Source organism: Rhinoraja longicauda, chromosome 41 (assembly GCF_053455715.1).
Source record: "Rhinoraja longicauda isolate Sanriku21f chromosome 41, sRhiLon1.1, whole genome shotgun sequence".
Taxonomy (NCBI): domain Eukaryota; kingdom Metazoa; phylum Chordata; class Chondrichthyes; order Rajiformes; family Arhynchobatidae; genus Rhinoraja; species Rhinoraja longicauda.
Window position 1 is genome coordinate 9,694,975 of NC_135993.1, and position 19,434 is coordinate 9,714,408.

Below are 19,434 nucleotides of genomic sequence, written 5' to 3' on the forward strand. Positions count from 1 at the left end.
ATAATAACATTTCTGTATCCGAGTCTTCCAAAAATAATGCCTTTTCTCAGCAGCTGGTCTTCATGAATCTAGCAAAGTGACATTCCTTCATCCGTATCTGTACACTGTGGGTGGCTTGATTGTAATAATGTATTGTCTTTCCGCTAACTGGTTAGCACGCAACCAAAGCTTTTCACTGTACCTCTGTACATGTGAGAATAAACCAAACTCAAAAACTCAACCTACACACCAAGAGCCAGTATCAGGGGCATGCTATGAAGACTAATGCAAACAGCGGTGACCAAGAAAATTTATCCCTGCCTTTAGCAGAATCAATTCTACTACATTATTGCAATTTATAATTTCATTTTTACTCTGCACAAATATTCTCCAAGTTTCAAATGAAATGAAACTTGGCAGGCTCGCCTACCTCAGTCAATAGGCCTCGAAATTGCTTTACTACATTTTAATGGTGTTGAGGTTCCATTGTGGAACATGAATTTAATTGAGTTTTTTTGAAGAGGTGATGAAGAAGATTGATAAGGATGTTGTCCACATAGAATTCAGTAAGGTCTGACACGATAAGATGTGGACGTGACGTGGAAGGTTAGATCACATGGGATCCAGGGTGAAATAGTGAACTGGATACAAAATTGGCTAAGTGGAAAAATAGAGGGTGGCAGTGAAGAGCTTTTATTCAGATAGAAGGCCATTGACCAGTGATGTATCACAAGGTTCAGTACTGAATCCGCTATAGTTCGTCGTCTGAATGAACGATTTGGATGACTAGAAGGGTCTCGACCCGAAACGTCACCCATTCCTTCTCTCCCAAGATGCTGCCTGACCTGCTGAGTTACTCCAGCATTTTGTGAATAAATACCTTCGATTTGTACCAGCACCTGCAGTTATTTTCTTATACTACTGGATGACTATGTTGGTAACATGGTAGGTAAGTTTGCAGATGACACCAAATTTGGTGGTATAGTAGGTAATGAAGAAAGTTATCTAAGATTACATCAGGAGCTTACTTCTTTGGCTAACTGCGTCAAGGAATGGCAGGTGGAATTTAACTTGGGCAAGTGCAAGGTGTTACAATTCGGTAAGTTAAACCGGGGCAGGACATATACAGTAAATGGAGGTGCTGAAAGTGGTAACAGGTAGATAGGGTAGTGAAGAAGATGTGTAGCTCGCTTGCCTTCATCAGTCAGGGTATTGATTACTTTTCTCCAGAGATGCTGCCTGACCCGCCGAGCTACTCCAGCTTTTTGTGTCTTTATTGATTATGTTGCAAATATACAAATCGTTGGTGAACCACACTTAGAGTATTGTGTGCAATTCTGGTAGCCCAGTATATCATTGAGCTGAAAGGGATACAGAACAGATTTACAAGGATGTTACTGGGACTGAAGACATTGAGTTGTAAGGAGAAGCTGGGATTATTTTCCCTGGACCATAGGAGGATGAGGGATGACATTATCGATGTTTATAAAATCATGAGGCATAGATAAGTGGGTGATCACAGTCTTTTTTCCAGGATAGTGGAGTCTAAAACCAGAGGACACAGATTTAAGGTGAGATGGGAAATTTTTTTAAAGGATCTGAAAGGAAACTTTTTATCGCAGTGAGTGATCGTATAAGGAATGAGTTCACAGAGGAAGTGGTAGACACGGGTACAATTTCGACATTTAAAAGACTTGGACAGGTGCATGAATAGATAACGTGTGGAGGGACCTGGGCCCCAACAGTGGCAAATAAGACTGGCAGGAGGACCACGGAGACTCACCAGAGCCAAAGCTAGGCACCTCTTGCAGGAGCATGCAAGGACATTCTCCTTAAAGAGTAATATACACCAGATCAAGTGGCCCCGTTGGGCTCAAACCTCTCCTGCGTTGGTGCAGCACCCTCTCCTCCCCCCCTCCCCTCTCCCTTCCCTTCCCCCCACCCTTACCCCCTCCCCCTCCCTTCCCTCCTCCCCTCTCCCCCTCCCCCCAGTCCATCCCTCTCAACCCCCCTTATCCTCCCTCCCTCTACCCCCTTCCCTCCCTTCCTCCCCCCTCCCTCCCTAGGAGATAGATGTAAACTTTAAAATGTGAATAACTTTAAAAATATAACACCGATTTCAATTAAACTTCTTCCATGAGCACCAAAGGGACGGCAATGAGTCAGGTGGGCCTAAAATTGTCGCGCTATCGTGTACCGTTTTGGCTGTAGTCCAGGAACAAACAAACAAACAAACAAACGAGAGTTTTAGTATATAGATGTCTACCTACACTACAGGGACAGAAAATCCCAGTGCCCATTCGGCCTGCTCCTTTGGCTAAAGAAAAGGTAAATGATGTCGCCTATCCTTGATGATGGAGTTTGGGTGACTTTCCTAATATAATAAACAATGATAAGTGGCAGAGTTCAGCTGCAGCAAACTAAAATGGTTATGAGGCTGTGGAGCTATTCATAAACCTGGCCTTTTAAGGGGTAAAGAAGTCCATGCAGAGAGGTTATATGTAGGAGTTTGCAGTGATAACAAAATTGTCATTTCAGTGCTAATCCTTAAATGACAAAGTTTCATGTAATTCCACTGTGAGCAAATAGAGGACAGAGGAACATTTCATCCTTTATGGTCATTTCATCCTTTATGGTTCATTTGAGGTCATCCTATTCGGCCCCCCCCCCCCCCCCCCCCCCGACTCCATCAAATCGATAACAGGCAGTCTTGGAAGCCTATCCTGCCTAGTCAAACCGCATGTCAAAAACCTCGGCGTGATATTTGACTCTGCATTAAAGTTTGACAAGCAAGTCAACGCTGTGGTAAAAGCCAGCTTCTTCCAACTTCGTACCATAGCTAAAATCAAACCTTTCCTCCAATTCGACGACACTGAAAAAATCATTCACGCTTTCATTTCCTCCCGCCTAGACTACTGCAACTCCCTATACACTGGGATCAGCCAATCATCCCTGTCCCGCCTGCAACTGGTCCAAAACGCCGCAGCGAGACTCCTGACGGGTACCCGTAAAAGGGACCACATCACCCCGATTCTGGCCTCTCTCCACTGGCTCCCTGTACGGTTCAGAATCAACTTCAAGCTCCTCCTATTCACATATAAAGCCCTAAATGGACATTCCCCCCCTACATCAAAAATCTTCTAACCCACCTCTCTAACTCCAGGTCCCTCAGGTCGGCCGACTTGGGGCTACTCACTATCCCGCGGTCTAGGCTTAAGCTCAGGGGTGACCGCGCTTTTGCGGTTGCAGCTCCTAGACTGTGGAACAGCATCCCTCTCCCCATCAGAACTGCCCCCTCCATCGACTCCTTTAAGTCCAAGCTCAAAACCTATTTCTACTCCCTAGCGTTTGAGGCCCATTGAGGAGGCGCTGTGAACTGTTTTGTATGTGCTGTTATGTTTGTGTGCTACTGTATGTTTCATTTTTTTCCTTAGTACCTAATCAGATGTACAGCACTTTGGTCAACGTGGGTTGTTTTTAAATGTGCTATACAAATAAAAATTGATTGATTGATTTATATAATGCATGATCTCAATATATATTTTGATTAAGCACTTCCTTTGCAGCTTTATGAAACTCAACGTTTGGTCGCTACTTATTGAATCACGTTGATATTTTTTGCCAACATTTTAGATGATTGATATGAACTTGTGGGCTACTACATTCATTCTAATAATGCTGTGATTGAGGTCAACTAAGTCATATTTTAGGACAGCGTCTCGTATTTCGTTTGAGCAGCTTACAGCCCAGTGGCATGACTATTGATTTCTCTAACTTCAAGTAACCCTGGCATTCCCTCTCTATCACCTCCCCCACCCAAGTCGCACCAGCTTCTCGTTATCACCTAACAAACAGCTAACTATGCCCTCTTTCCTTTATCATCGTTACTTTTTTGCATATCTTTCATTCATTGATCTTTATGTACTACATCATCGTCTATATGAGGAAAAACGTTTTCAGTCAGAGAGTTGTGAATCTGTGGAATTCTCTGCCTCAGAAGGCAGTGGAGGCCAATTCTCTGAATGCATTCAAGAGAGAGCTAGATAGAGCTCTTGAGGATAGCGGAGTCAGGGGGTATGGGGAGAAGGCAGGAACGGGGTACTGATTGAGAATGATCAGCCATGATCACATTGAATGGCGGTGCTGGCTCAAAGGGCCGAATGGACCCCTCCTGCACCTATTGTCTATTGTTTATTGTCTATATCCCTCGTTTCCCTTTCCCTTGACTTTCAGTCTGAAGAAGGGTCTCGGCCGAAACGTCATCCATTCCTTCTCTCCAGAGGTGCCGCCTGTCCCGCTGAGTTACTCCAGCTTTTTGTGTCTATCTTCAAATTTTAGAAGGTCCCCTCCAGCAATCCAAAGAAATGTTATTTCCAAATGGTGATTGTCTTCCAGGAATTTTGGTTCAATATTTCTGCATTTATTGTATATGATGAGTGATAGTTAATAGTCAGCTAATAGTTTTACACTGTTAAAAGCAGGCATCCATATTGTTTTTGATGGAGTCATACCTTAACAATGGTGTTTGAATTAGCTTTCTCGTAACTTACAGTTTGGCAAGAGAAAGGAGTTCTGCTGGCGAATGATTCGTGCCTACAGTGACATGTTCCAGCTGACAGAAGATAAAGAAACACAGAAATGCTATGCTTTGGCCGGTAGGAATTTTATTTCTGAAAATTTATGATCCAACAGTGTCACCTCCCTGCTGTATATGAATAGCCTAGTAAGATGACCTACAATTGACCAGTGTGGTCAAAATACTCAAAGATTGGGTAGAAATGAAGACATTCCTTTTTTCCCCACTGTTGTTTAGTTTAGGTTAGTTTAGAGATGCCGCATGGAAACAGGCTCTTCGGCCCATCGAGTCCGCGACGACCATCGTTCACCCGTACCCTGGTTCGATCCGACACACTAAGGGAACATTTACAGAAGCTAATTAACCTACAAACCTGCACACATTTGGAATGTGGGAGGAATCGAGGGCGTGCAGCATAGGTTTACTAGGGTAATTCCCGGAATGGCGGGACTGTCATATGTTGAAAGACTGGAGTGGCTAGGCTTGTATACACTGGAATTTAGAAGGATGAGAGGGGATCTTATCGAAACATATAAGATTATTAAGGGGTTGGACACATTAGAGGCAGGAAACATGTTCCCAATGTTGGGGGAGTCCAGAACCAGGGGCCACAGTTTAAGAATAAGGGGTAGGCCATTTAGAACGGAGATGAGGAAAAACTTTTTCAGTCAAAGAGTTGTGAATCTGTGGAATTCAATGCCTCAGAAGGCAGTGGAGACCAATTCTCTGACTGCATTCAAGAGAGAGCTAGATAGAGCTCTTAAGGATAGCGGAGTCAGGGGGTATGGGGAGAAGGCAGGAACGGGGTACTGATTGAGAATGACCAGCCATGATCACATTGAATGGTGGTGCTAGCTCGAAGGTCCGAATGGCCTACTCCTGCACCTATTGTCTATTGTCTATAAACTAGGGCACCCGAAGAAAACCTACGTGGTCACAGGGAGAAAGTACCAATTCTGTACAAGCAGCACCCAAAGTCAGAGTCGAACCCTGGTCTCAGGCGCTGCAAGGCAGCAACTCCACTGCTCTGCCACTGTGCTGCCCCTAACTTCTCAAGCACTGAAACCTGTAATTTAAAGATTTAACTAGCACTTTTGCTGCAGAGGATGCAAAACTGACATGCTAACGAATACCAAGCACGTTGTAAAAGTTCACGGTGGTAGTTCTCCATCATCTTCTTATCGCAATCAGGGATATTCTGGAAATAGTCAGTGATGCCTAGAGCCTAAGAAATTAAGAATTTAAAGAGTTTGTTTAATGCCAAAAAGAACTATATCTCACACCTGGACCATGCTAAACATACTCCGAGAGAATCTGATATCAAATTGGCTGTCAAAATGTGTTTCACTTTGTAACGGTGAGATCACTCAAATTAATGACCCAACTTCTCCACGGGTTTTTTAAATCTTATGTTAAGCTTTCAGATTTTCGCAGCTGAATGGTTTACTTGATTTATGGAGGCTTAGGTCATGGAAATGTTTCTATATCCATCACATTTTATATTTTCCTATCTCCAAGACCCTACAACTGCAGAGGACCACTTTCACAAGCAACAATACAGCCCAACCTTGTTCAAGCTGCTATTCCTAACAAAAGCCATACCACTGGTCCAAGGATTGCTTCATAATCGTGTCTTACATTCTCAGAGCAGAATTAGCCCATCCGGCCCATCAAGTCTGCTCTGCCATTCAATCATGGCTGGTCTATCTTTCCTTCTCAGCCCCATTCTCCTGTATTCTCCCCACAACCCCTGACACCCGCACTAATCAACCCTACCCTGTCCGTTTTGCAGCATTGCATACTTTCAACAGGGATTTCTCAATCAGAAACAGCAGCCCTCGTATTCACCCCTCAAAACACACGGAAGCTAAATTTACTGAAGCCACTATCATTATGTGTCTGTTCGGCTTTAGGTGTTATTCGTGCTCATCAAGTCATCATTGTGTTCTTTGAGATTTGTGTCGGGGAGTTTTGAAATGTGTCACTCATTATTAAGAGCTGGAAGAGCTGGATAATTTTGCCCTCAAGCAACTAGTTTGATTCATAATGTAGTCAAATTGTTTGCAAGAGCAAGTTTATAAGTTTACATAAACGTAGAGCAGTAGAGTTGCTGACTCACAACGTGAGAGACCCGGATTCGATCCGAACTATTGGTGCTGTCTGTACAGAGTTTGAGCGTTCTCCCTGTGACCAGGTGGGTTTTCTTCAGGTGCCCTTCTTTCCTCCCACACTCCAAAGACGATAAGTTAATTGGCTGCTGTAGGATGTGAGGGTGGAATAACATCAAACTGGTGTACAGGTGATTGATGGTCAGTGTGGACTCAGGCCAAAGGGCCTTTTCCACACTATCTCTAACGTAAAGTTAAATGGTGTTTTTTACTTAATACTAAATAAAGATTACTGCCGAATTTTCAGCTGAATATTAGAAATTAAGAATGCAAATAGGCAGCAAATTCTATAATGTATCAGCATTCTTTTCAAAGTTTTAAAATGAGACTAGACAAAGTGGACCCGTTGGGCCCAAACCTCTCCTGCATTGGTGCAGCACCCTGTCCTCCCCCCCTCCCCTCCCCTCTCTCCTCAACCCCCCACCTCCCTTCTCCCCCACTCCCTCCTCCCCTCCCCCTCCCCTCCTTTTAAACTTTAAAATGTGAATAACTTAAAAAATATAAGACCGATTTCTATAAAACTACTTGCATTATCACTAAAGTGACAATGGTGAGTAAGGTGGGCCTAAAATTGTCACGCTATCTTGTACCGTTTTGGCTGAAGTTCAGTCACAAACAAGATAACAAACGAGAGTTTTAGTATATAGATGATGAGCAGCAAGCAAGGCAGTAATTTTATTTTGTATCATGTAGCTTTTACTTGCAAGTATTTTAATCCACTGTTCCCTCATTTTTCACAGGAAGAGATGAAGGGAATGCCAGTTTGAAGGACCATGCGGAAAGCATTGAATGCCAAATTTGGTACGAAATTATTCATTTTGTTCCAGTCCAATGCCATTAACCTAGTATCTCAGTGAATAATTGTACTCTGTTATGTGGAATGACCGATCAGTACAAATAGGGTTAATTAAAAATAGATAATAAATTGGTGAAGGAATAGATTCCCTGCATGCCAGTTGTAACAGATATGAATAATCTACCAAAGTGTGGTACGATAAAAAATTGCTGTGAAATGTGAATCACCACATAGCTGGACGTTTGTTCCATTCCCTATTAGCCTCGGGAACAAATGGCAAAACTATTATCAATGTCTACATGAGTTCGAAGAAATTGCTCCATTGGCAATGAAACTCAACACAAAGTTAGGTCTGATAGCTAGAAGCATATCTATTTAATGTCAAACTCTATGGACTTCCAGATGGATTTTGATGAGATGCTGTTGATATGGGACATTTAAAATGGCCACGTGCAGGAAGGAACTGCAAATGCTGGTTTAAACCAAAGATAGACAAAAAATCTGGTGTAACTCAGTGGGACAGGCAGCACCTCTGGTGAGAAGGAATGGGTGACGTTTCAGGTCATAGAAACATAGAAAATAGATGCAGGAGTAGGCCATTTGGCCCTTCGAGCCAGCACCACCATTCAATATGATCATGGCTGATCATCCAAAATCAGTTCTCCTTGCCTGCTTTCTCCCCATATCCCTTGATTCCGTTAGCCCTAAAAGCTATATCTAACTCTTAAATATATCCAGTGAATTGGCCTCCACTGCCTTCTGTGACAGAGAATTCGACAGATTCACAACTCTCTGGGTGAAAAATCAAGAGCCTTCTTCAGACTGGAAGTCACAGGAAAGGGAAACGAGAGATACAGATGATGATGTAGAGAGATATAGAACAATGAATGAAAGATATGCAAAAAAGTTATGATGATAAAGGAACCAGGCTATCAGTCATTTTCAATATGAATACAAGGTGGTTGTAATATGCTACATGGGATACTATGGAATGGTTGTTTTCAGATTTCAGATGAGTTAGATTTTTTTTAGATTTAGAGATACAGCGCGGAAACAGGCCCTTCGGCCCACCGAGTCCGCGCCGCCCAGCGATCCCCGCACATTAACACTATCCTACACACACTAGGGACAATTTTTTAAAACATTTGCCCAGCCAATTAACCTACATACCTGTACGTCTTTGGAGTGTGGGAGGAAACCGAAGATCTCGGAGAAAACCCACGCAGGTCACGGGGAGAACGTACAAACTCCGTACAGACGGCGCCCGTAGTCGGGATCGAACCTGAGTCTCCGGTGCTGCATTTGCTGTAAGGCAGCAACTCTACCGCTGCGCCACCGTGCCGAGTTAGTTGTCGTATACATCAGGATGCAATGAAATTCCTTGCTCACTTGAGGTTGACAAACAGTATACATACAATAATGATAAATACAACGATAAACATTGCTTTTTTTGATATATATTATGCCGCACAAGGCAGAGGTTCCCGGCGAGCTGTAGTCATACCCCAACAGCAGGCCGGGCTCGCCCACCATGGTAACCGGGAGAGGGAAGCTGCCAAACCCGGTCCTTGCTCTCCCCCAAACACCGGGAACAGGACAGGAAGTGGAGAGAGTTGGTGGATGCTGGATAAGGGACGGTAGGAAGAACTGGGGCATGAAATTTAGCCCGGCAAGTGTGAGGAGTTGCACTTTGTTGTGTCAAAACGGAGCAGGGCTTGGACAGTAAATAGTAGAGCCCTGTAGAGTGTTGTGGAATAGGGAGATCCAGGAGTACAGGTGCATACTTTCCTGAAAGTGGCAGTCCAGGTGAAAAGGATGGTGAGGAAGGCGTTTGTCACACTTGCCTTCATTGGGAAAGGTATTGAGTACAAAAATTAAGACATGATGATACGGCTGTACAAGTCCTTGGTGAGACCACACATAGAGTACTGTTTGCAGCTCTGGCCACCCGGCTATAGGAAGGATGTTATCAAGATGGAAAGGATGCAAAAGAGATTCACCAGGATGTTACTTGGACTTGTGGGCTTGTGTTTATTGGGAGAGGCTGGATAGGATGGGACAATTTCTTTGGAGCTTAGGAGGCTGAGGAGTGAGCTTATGAAAGACAAAATCATGAGGGACATGAATAACATGAGTGCTCGGACTTTTTTCCAGGTTAGAGGTTTTTTCCAAAACTAGAGGTCATATGCTTTAGGGGAGAGGGGAGAGTTTTACAGCAGGGACAGCAGGCGTAACTTTTTCATTCGGAGTGTAACCGATATCAGGAAGGAGCTGCCAGAGGAAGTTATTTGGATAGGAAAGGTTCAGAAAGATTTGGCCAAATGCAGGCAAATGAGACTAGCCCAGAATGACATCTTGCTCGGACTTGGCATGGACAAGTTTGGCTAAAAACCCCTTTGCCAGTCTGTATAGGTCTATAACTCTTGGCAGAGCAGTTAATAAGACAGGTGCTTTATCAATAGAGGCATAGGGTATAAGAGCAAGGAAGTCGTTCTGAACCTTCATAAAATACAATTCTGCAGCTGGAATATTGTGTTCACATCTGGTTCTGTAATAAGAAGTATGTGGAGGCATTAGAGAGAGTCTGGAAAAGACTCAACAGCTGTTCTCAAACTCATAACCAATACTAGCAAGAAAGCCATGGGTCTCAAATGCATGGGTACATCGTTACTTGCAAGTTCCCCTCCAGGACACAAACTGTTGACTTGGAAATATATTGCTGTTCCTTCATTGTCCTTGGGTCTAAACCCTGAAATTCCCTGCCCAAGAACACTGTAGCAGAAAGAACTTCATCAGAAAGACTGCGGCTCTTCGGGAAGGTGGCAGACCGCACCATTCATGGGGAATTAGGGATGGACAATAAATGCTGGTCTTGCCAAGATGCTAAGAATGAACGTGGTCATCCTCCATGCACTTAATGATGTCTGCTTCATTCAAGACTAGTTATTGCTATCTCCAGTCTGAAGAAGGGTCTCGACCCGAAACGTCGCCCATTCCTTCTCTCCTGAGATGCTGCCTGACCTGCTGAGTTACTCCAGCATTTTGTGAATAAATACCTCCAGTTTAATACATGTTGCTTTATTTTCCCGTGATGAAGGCTTGCGATTGTGAGTGGGTATCTGGATGAGCACGAAGCAGAGGATAGGTCTGAAGGAAATGAAGAACTCAAGGTGAGAAAAATATTATTTTAGATATCTTTAGTGTCTGGCCTGACATACATACAATACATTGTTGTTTTATTATGGGTGCAGAATGGCTATCATGGAAAATTATTAAGAAGTCAGGTCACTTCACACTTAATATATGTGACAATATTGACAGCATTAAATAAAGTGCAGGTTCCTCAGCTTAGACTGTGCTACTCATGTACATACTAGAACTAGATTTAAAAAAATTAGCAAAGCAATCTACATTCAAATATTAATTGCTAAATGTGAATTCCATCTCTTGCAGGAGATAGAAGATGAGGCTGGTGTGCTCATTGAACTCACTAACAGGCAAGTTGACCATACATTCACATCACATGGGGCATGGCGCAGTGGTAGGGGCGCACGGTGGCACAGCAGTAGAATTGCTGCCTTACAGTGCATACAGCACCAGAGACCCGGGTTCAATCCCGACTACAGGTGCTGTTTGTACGGAGTTTGTACTTTCTCTCTGTGACCGCGTGGGTTTTCTCCAAGATCTTCGGTTCCCTCCCACACTACCAAGACGTACACTCTGTGGACTGAAGGGCCTCCTTCCGCACTGTATCTCTAAACTAAACACAGGGACATTAAATGTTATGCTGCCCAATAACCACATTCCAATTTTCCTGCTCTCTTTGCATTTGGAGATATATTAACTTCTACCAATCTTAAATTTGGGGGACATTCTATGGACATACAGACATCATAGAACTAGATAGTACTGCCCCAACATAATCAATTGCAGCTAATATGTATTGTCAAGGTTGAAAATATGAAGTTATAATTGTGTTTACGAATGGTAAAACATTTATTCTGGTAAATCTCTATAGTTTAGATTGTTCTATGTGGAATATTTTGTTTGATGAAAACACCTTGATGAATAGCTTATGCACAATTAACTGTGGCGATCCTTCTGTGCAATAGGCTGGATTGCCCTGACGGTAATCTGGTGGTCCGTGTGTCAGTATGCCTATCTCTGCACCAAGTTCAACATTAGTTGTACAATGTACTGAGCTGAGGAGCCACACGCACTTCACGTCTGGCCCCTCAGCTCCACACCAGCCATAGTTCACATGTTCGAGTCTGTCCTATTCATTGAATGGAGTTGCTACCTTCAAAGAGTACATTGATTATTATTCCACTTTATGATAATTAAGTTTCTGAATTAATGGAACAGAGAGCATTCGGGCATTCTCAACGGGTCAGGCAGCATCTCTGAAGAAAAGGAATTGGTGACTTTTTCGGTCGAGACCCTTCTTCAGACTGAGAGTTAAGGGAAATATGGACAGTGATGTAGAGAGGTAGAGAGATATGGAACAAACAGATGAAAGATATGCAAAAAAGGAAACGGGTCACCTACTCCTTTTCTCCAGAGATGCTGTCTGACACGCTGAGTTACTCCAGCCTTTAACGTCCGTCTTCGGTTTAAACCAGCATCTGTAGTTCCTTCCTACACATGAGGCCATTCTAGCTGGATGTAGTCACTGAGACTGCCCCCTGGTGGTTGCAGCAACAGCAGCTGCAGCAGTTAACCCTGCAGCCGCCAACAATGCAGCCGCGTGTATCCGTTAATGGTGAATGGAAGGCAACTCTATGAAATGCAAAGCAAATAAATATACACAATAAATTTAATATTTCAGTGTAACCAAAACCACCAGAATGAGTAGATGTACGTAGCTCAAGAGGATGAGCTAATACTACCAAAGGCAAAATAAGGCCAAATTGCATACTTATTTACATCAAAGGCCCACATGTTTAGGGGGAAAACATTTTATAAGAATCTGAGGGGTAACTTTATCACACAAAGTGTGATGAGTGTATGGAACGAGCTGCCAAGGAGATAGTTGAGGCACGGATTATCACAGCGTTTAAGAAGCAATTAGACAGGTACATGGTTAGTCAAGTCAAGTCAAGGCAATTTTATTTGTATAGCACATTTAAAAACAACCCACGTTGACCAAAGTGCTATACATCAGTTCAGGTACTAAGAAACGAACATACAATGGCACACAAACATAACAGCACATACATAAACAGTTCACAGCGCCCCCTCAGAGGGTCTCAAACGCTAGGGAGTAGAAATAGGTTTTGAGCCTGGACTTAAAGGAGTCGATGAAGGGGGCAGTTCTGATGGGGAGAGGGATGCTGTTCCACAGTCTAGGAGCTGCAACCGCAAAAGCGCGGTCACCCCTGAGCTTAAGCCTAGACCGCGGGATAGTGAGTAGCCCCAAATCGGCCGACCTGAGGGACCTGGAGATAGAGTGGTGGGTTAGAAGATTTTTGATATGGGGGGGGTGGGGGGGCAAGCCTGTTTAGGGCTTTGTATGTGAATAGGAGGAGCTTGAAGTTGATTCTGTACCGTACTGGGAGCCAGTGGAGTTAGGAAAGGTTTAGAGTGATATGGGCCAAAGTGAGACTAATGTAGTTGGGACATGTTGTTCGGTGTGGGCAAGTTGGGCCGAAGGGCCTGTTTCCACGCTGTATGACTCTATGACTCCTTGTGCTTTGTAATGAATTATGTGCCCTCTGATACAAGACAATTGCACTTCTTTTTATTTGAACGTTCGAAGTAATCGTGAAAAGGTTTGAGTCATAATGTTATCATGACAAGTTAGGAATCTTTAAATGCTTAATTCAACAAGAAGTTAAGCATCCCATGGCCAATGCAGGTTTGTGTTGAATCACTGATCTTAGCTGGGATGCTGGGCACGGTGTTACAATACTTCTGAATTGTGAAATGTGGTTGAGGCGAGTGGTGGACAGATTAGATGGTTAGTTGTGGTAAACAAACCAAGGCTTCCAGTCGTGTGTTGTGTGAACAGTCATGACAAGATTGCATTCAGTTATAATGCACGCTGGGTTGATCAGCCTGGTAATGGGCAGTGTCAGATCTCAAATTGAAAAACAACAGAGACCTATGGACCCTGCACTGCAGTAGGGTGCAGATAAGGTGGAACACGTTGCAAGAGTAGCACACCTGGTAGAGCTGCTGCCTCAGAGTGCTGGTGAACTGGGTTTGATCCTGACCTCGGATGTGTGGAGTTTGTACGTTCTCCCTGTGACCACGTGGGTTTCCTCTGGGCGTTTGGGTTTATAGGCTAATAGGCTACTCTGCAAATTACATACAGTTGTGTACATTCTTCCACTTTCACATCCACTCCCTAGTGTGTAGGCAGTGGGATAACATAGAACTAGTGTGAACAGGAGATGGCTGGTCGGTGTGCACTTGTTGGGGTGACGGGCCTGTTTCCATGCGGAACGTTTCAATCAATCAATATTTAGACTTGTTCCTTCTATTTTTATAGTTCAGACAACATAAAAAATCCTGATGTTGTCCCTCTTGATGATGATGCACCTGAAACGGCAGAGGTCACAGACAAAGTTGAAGAACAGGTAACACAAAATAATTTAAAAACGTGAAATTAAAATTTATCGTTGAGATGTGAAGTAATGAGACTTCAGATGTGTCATATGTCACCCGTCCTGCTTTGTTCTTGCCTTTTCCTATCTCTAGTTCCCTCCCCTCTATTGTCAGTCTGAAGAAGGGTCCCCATCTGAAATGTCACCCATCCTTTTTCTCCACATTTGCTGCCTGACCCACTGAGTTTCTCCAGCACTTTGTCTACCTTTTGCCAAATTTTATCTTCAATGCCCCAATCAGTGAAAGCAAGTATGTCATACATCCCCATTACCACCCAATTGATCAGTGTTGCTACTTTCAGTGAACTATGGATTTGTACCCCGAGATCCCTCTGTACATCAATGCTCCTAAGGGTCCTGGCATTCACTGAATCACAAGCATGAGTTCAAAAGACATTTTTTGAGTGTTTGTGTAAATGTTGTACTCTGTATGAAGTGTCTCTGAATCTGTTGTGGACTCTGGCTGGATCCAGGTCTTATTCATCTGCTTCAGCACTCAGATCCAAACCAGGCATGATTATTCATGAACAGACATATGCAGATGAAGGAAATAAGTGTATGATGTTGAAATCCATAATCAGGCATAAATCCCTTTTCTTGTAGGGCGTGCATTCACGACATGAAAGTAACATTTTAGTCGAAGTATTTAACAGGTAAGCCTACAAGAGAATCACATCATAGTTAAACTAACGTGTGCTTCCCCTGTGATTCATGCAATTTTCATCCCTGCTGGTGGAAATCACCACACTTGATTTCTGCTTTCTTTTCTGTTCCTTGACCTAAGTATAAAGGCAGTTTGTATTTATGATTTGGGGTTATCCTATAATTGGATTCTTTCTACATCTACCTTATCCAATACCTTGAAGATTTCACAATAGACAATAGACAATTTCAAAAACATCTTTAAGGTCATCTCCACGTTTTCTCTTTAACAATATTTCCTCAATCTTCCCCAGTAACTGCGATCTCTGTTCTAATCCCTTTCTTGTAACTCATACACTTCCTGCTGTTTCTTTGTTCTTTTTTTAATATAATGCAGAGACCCAGTATTCTTTTGTGTGGACTGAACAGGATTCTGTATGTTTAACAGACTTTCATTCAATTTTGGTCTCCAAATTTGAGGAAGGATATTCTTGCTATTAAGGGCATGCAGCGTAGGTTTACTAGGTTGATTCCCGGAATGGCGGGACTGTCGTATGTTGAAAGACTGGAGCGACTAGGCTTGTATACACTGGAATTTAGAAGGATGAGAGGAGATCTTATCGAAACGTATAAGATTATTAAGGGGTTGGACACGTTAGAGGCAGGAAACATGTTCCCAATGTTGGGGGAGTCCAGAACAAGGGGCCACAGTTTAAGAATAAGGGGTAGGCCATTTAGAACTGAGATGAGGAAAAACTTTTTCAGTCAGAGAGTTGTGAATCTGTGGAATTCTCTGCCTCAGAAGGCAGTGGAGGCCAATTCTCTGAATGCATTCAAGAGAGAACTAGATAGAGCTCTTAAGGATAGCGGAGTCAGGGGGTATGGGGAGAAGGCAGGAACGGGGTACTGATTGAGAATGATCAGCCATGATCACATTGAATGGCAGTGCTGGCTCGAAGGGCCGAAGGGCCTCCTCCTGCACCTATTGTCTATTGTCTATAATTCTAAACATCTTGTCCTGAATCCTTGTGCTTTGTTCTCATTATATATATTTTGCTGACCTATGATGCTTTAATGATTTTGTCATTGCCATCTCTAGATCATAATGACATAGGAATCTGAATTGTATATATTATCGGCAATATTTTTAATTTTTGTCACCAAAGTATATTATCTCACATTTGTCTCAGTTAAAGTTAATAGTGGACTCACTGATGGGAAGTCATCCAGATTTGGACTGATTGAAACACACCCAAGAGCATTGCATGTATCAGCACTCTATTTAAAAAAGTTTTTTGAAAACTTTGTTCTAAATGTTTAGAATCTTTACATGTGACCAGAATTTGAGAGACACTTCAAGAAATGCTTTTAGCTAACAAGCAAGGACACCGTTTTTAAAAAGTGTTTTATTCACAAAATGCTGGAGTAACTCAGCAGGTCAGGCGGCATCTCGAGACCCGAAACGTCACCCATTCCTTCTCTCCCGAGATGCTGCCTGACCTGCTGAGTTACTCCAGCATTTTGTGAATAAATCGATTTGTACCAGCATCTGTACGTTTTTAAAAAGTGTTTTGAATTGAGAATGCCATGCATCTGGACTCTGAATCATGTTGAGTTACTGCTCTCGGATGGGCTACATGGAAGTCTTATTGGCCTCAGGGCTAGGAGAAACATCAATTAGGCTTCCCATTCTGGATTGTTATCCAATATCAAAAGGTATGTGGGCAACAGGGTTGTGCTTTTTAATCAAACTCTTGCCCTTCTTGTGAAAGATCGTGAAGTCACCCATCATCTCAGTTCACGCTGCGATGATCAGTGGAATGGCTCCGGAGATACTCATCAACAGCTCTTCCCCACCTTCATGCCCGACTCCTGCACAGCCTGCGTATGCCAATGAACATTTGGGATAGCAGCAGGGATGGACGTGCCGGCTGCTGTGGGGTTGTGGATATCTTCTGCTGGGTGGGAGCTCCATTCACAACCGCATTTATGACTTGCAAACACAATTCAGGTTACAACAGAGCTCAGGAACGGAACCATGCCACAACCTGTAATTCACATCCCAGTCTCTGACAGTGTCAATGTGCGAGAAAGGTAACGAAGAATAACCCGTGTGACTAAGAAGTGCTAAACATTTCCATATTTCCACAGATGTGACACTGCACTCTTGCAGCGTGGTGCCAGTTCTGCTGATTCAACTGAGACAGTGAATATAGAGGACAGAAACATACAACAGGTAAAATAAAATGAACTTGTTTCTTGTGAATGTAATTACACAAAATATGGTAGCATTTATTCATTATTTTTTAGTCAAAATTCCGTTACTAGGACATAAATTATATATTTAAAATGGTTCTAGCGATCAGCCAACTGCAGAACCAGAAATGTGGATCTCAAGTCTTTGCATTATTTATGTTCAGTGTGCACAAATAAGAAATAAGAACGTTCTTCATTCCTTTTCAATTAACTTTCTATCACTCATCCTCTTGAAATTTTCTTCAAATCCTTTATTTGCCTTCAATTCCACTTTGGTAATTGGGGATTAATTTTGAACTTGGACAATTGAAGATTTCCCTTGATTTTCACAATTGTTGAAGTTAATCACAGAGATACGAGTTGTTCAATTATTGTCCACTGTGCACCAATGTTCCAGTCACTCCACTGGGACGCTGGTGTGTCCAAATGTCTTCATGAAAGAGTCATTGAAAAATTAGCAAAAAATGGTTGAAACTTGAGGAACATTATTCCTTAAGTAAAATGCAGTTGAGGCTGCAACTCTGGAATAAAACAAAATATTCTAAAAATAAAACTCAGAAATGATGGAAATATTCAACAGCATCTGTAGAGAGAGAGAAGCAGGGTTATGGTTTCAGATTTAAGACTTGAAAATACACACAGGGATGCTAGGAGCTGGCAGCATAAGCCTTGATTATCAATCTTGTGCCCTACCTCCACTTGTGCTTCCAGTCAAAGTGCCTCACTCATCCTAATCTACATTATTCACTGACTGAACCCAATGTTGTCAATAAATCGACTGACAAGGACTGTTATGTGATGAACCACATTTATGTTGTCGGCAAAGCGACAATTTCTCTGACGCATCATCCCAGCCGCCCTCTAGATCATAATCCCATCATTAGATATCAGCCTAATATTCCAAGATAGCCACAAACCTCATCTTAGTTTTAGTTTAGTTTAGAGATGCAGCGCGGAAACAGGCCCTTCGGCCCACCCAGTCCGCACTGACCAGCGATCCCCGCACATTAACACAAGCTTACACACACTAGGGACAATTTACACTTAAACCAACTATACAAACCCAAGCCAATGAACATACAACCTGTATGTCTTTGGAGTGTGGGAGGAAACCGAAGATCTCAGAGAAAACCCACGCGGTCACAGGGAGAACGTACAAACTCCGTACCATCAGCACCCGTAGTCAGGATCGAACCCGAGTCTCCAGCACTGTAAGGCAGCAACTCTACTGCTGCGCCCATAAATCTTATCTGAACATTTTCCCCTCCACATCCCAAAACCATTTAGCCTTCATCTCTTTTCTCCCTGTGATCTACAAGCAGGAATGTTTTAGCATGCTCATATTCCATGTCATCTTTTTCTTCTCTTTTCCTTCTCCACTTCACTGAGTGGACTCCACTGAATGATTTCCATCATTTAGAGTTTTTCTCCTTTGACTCCATTTCCTTCAAGAAAAAGGTATAATTACAGGAGCAAAAAACAAACTGTTAGAAGAACTCAGTGGGTCAAATGGCTTTTAAGGAAGGAAAGGAGATGTCGAATTTTCCGGGGCCAGTAAGTGATCGGGATGAAGGATAGAAGCAAAGAAGTCCAGATGCTGGTTAATATGCAAAAGGCCTCAAAGTACCGGAATAACTCAGCATGTCAGGCAGAATCTCTGGAGAACATGAATAGGTGACATTGCGGGTCGAGACCCTTCTTCAGACTCTGGAAGGAGTCTCAGGAAGGAGTCCTAACCTCCGGGAGAAATCACCTTCTCCCATCATTCCTCCTCCTCTTGGACCCCTCCTTCCCCCCATCCCTGTCATGATCCAATACAGAACAGTCTGTCCTTAACAGAGGCCTTACCTTAGTATCCCTCCACCCCCACCCCAACTGGGTCCGGGCCCATCATGATTTAGAGCTCTTCTTCCTTTGCCTCCTCTTTGGGTCTTTTTCAATGGGAAGGAGTCGTCGCCTCCCAGTGATAACAGCTTCTCCCTTCTCCAACATTCCCGCTCCCTCTTGCGCTCCGTGTTGGCTTGTCTGAAGATGGGACACGATCCAAAACGTCATCTATCGATGCTCTCCAGAAATAAGACCTGACCCACTGAGTTACTCCAGCCGAGGTGTAAAGGAAATGGGTAGGAGCCATTTTGCTTCTGATTACAGCATCTGTAGCTTTGCATTCAATTATTGGAAACTTTATGGCCTTTCTAATGGTGGGATATCAGGAACATTATTTTTTTTAGTCCTTCTTAGATCTCCTTACTCCTCCTCGACCAGGAATGTTAACACTTCACAGATACTTCCCAAACTATTTCCAACATATTGTGTTCCCATTCTGAGAATATGTACTTTCTGAAATGTATGCCTCCTGGAACAAAATTATTTGTCAGTCCCATACACGTTAACATTGGGACACAAACG

The 19,434-nt window shown here is 43.1% G+C and overlaps 1 protein-coding gene across 2 annotated transcripts in view; it reads left to right on the forward strand.

Annotated features, from left to right (window-relative positions):
- The window catches only part of LOC144611673 (regulator of microtubule dynamics protein 3-like), a 40,395-nt gene that overhangs the window by 17,566 nt on the left and 3,395 nt on the right, over window positions 1-19,434 (forward strand). For both annotated transcript variants that reach the window (XM_078430883.1, XM_078430882.1), the window contains exons 4-10: window positions 4,532-4,634; window positions 7,464-7,524; window positions 10,617-10,689; window positions 10,973-11,016; window positions 14,013-14,100; window positions 14,731-14,780; window positions 16,921-17,005. In XM_078430883.1, coding sequence (XP_078287009.1) covers window positions 4,532-4,634; window positions 7,464-7,524; window positions 10,617-10,689; window positions 10,973-11,016; window positions 14,013-14,100; window positions 14,731-14,780; window positions 16,921-17,005 — 504 coding nt within the window. The remainder of the gene's footprint in view (window positions 1-4,531; window positions 4,635-7,463; window positions 7,525-10,616; window positions 10,690-10,972; window positions 11,017-14,012; window positions 14,101-14,730; window positions 14,781-16,920; window positions 17,006-19,434) is intronic.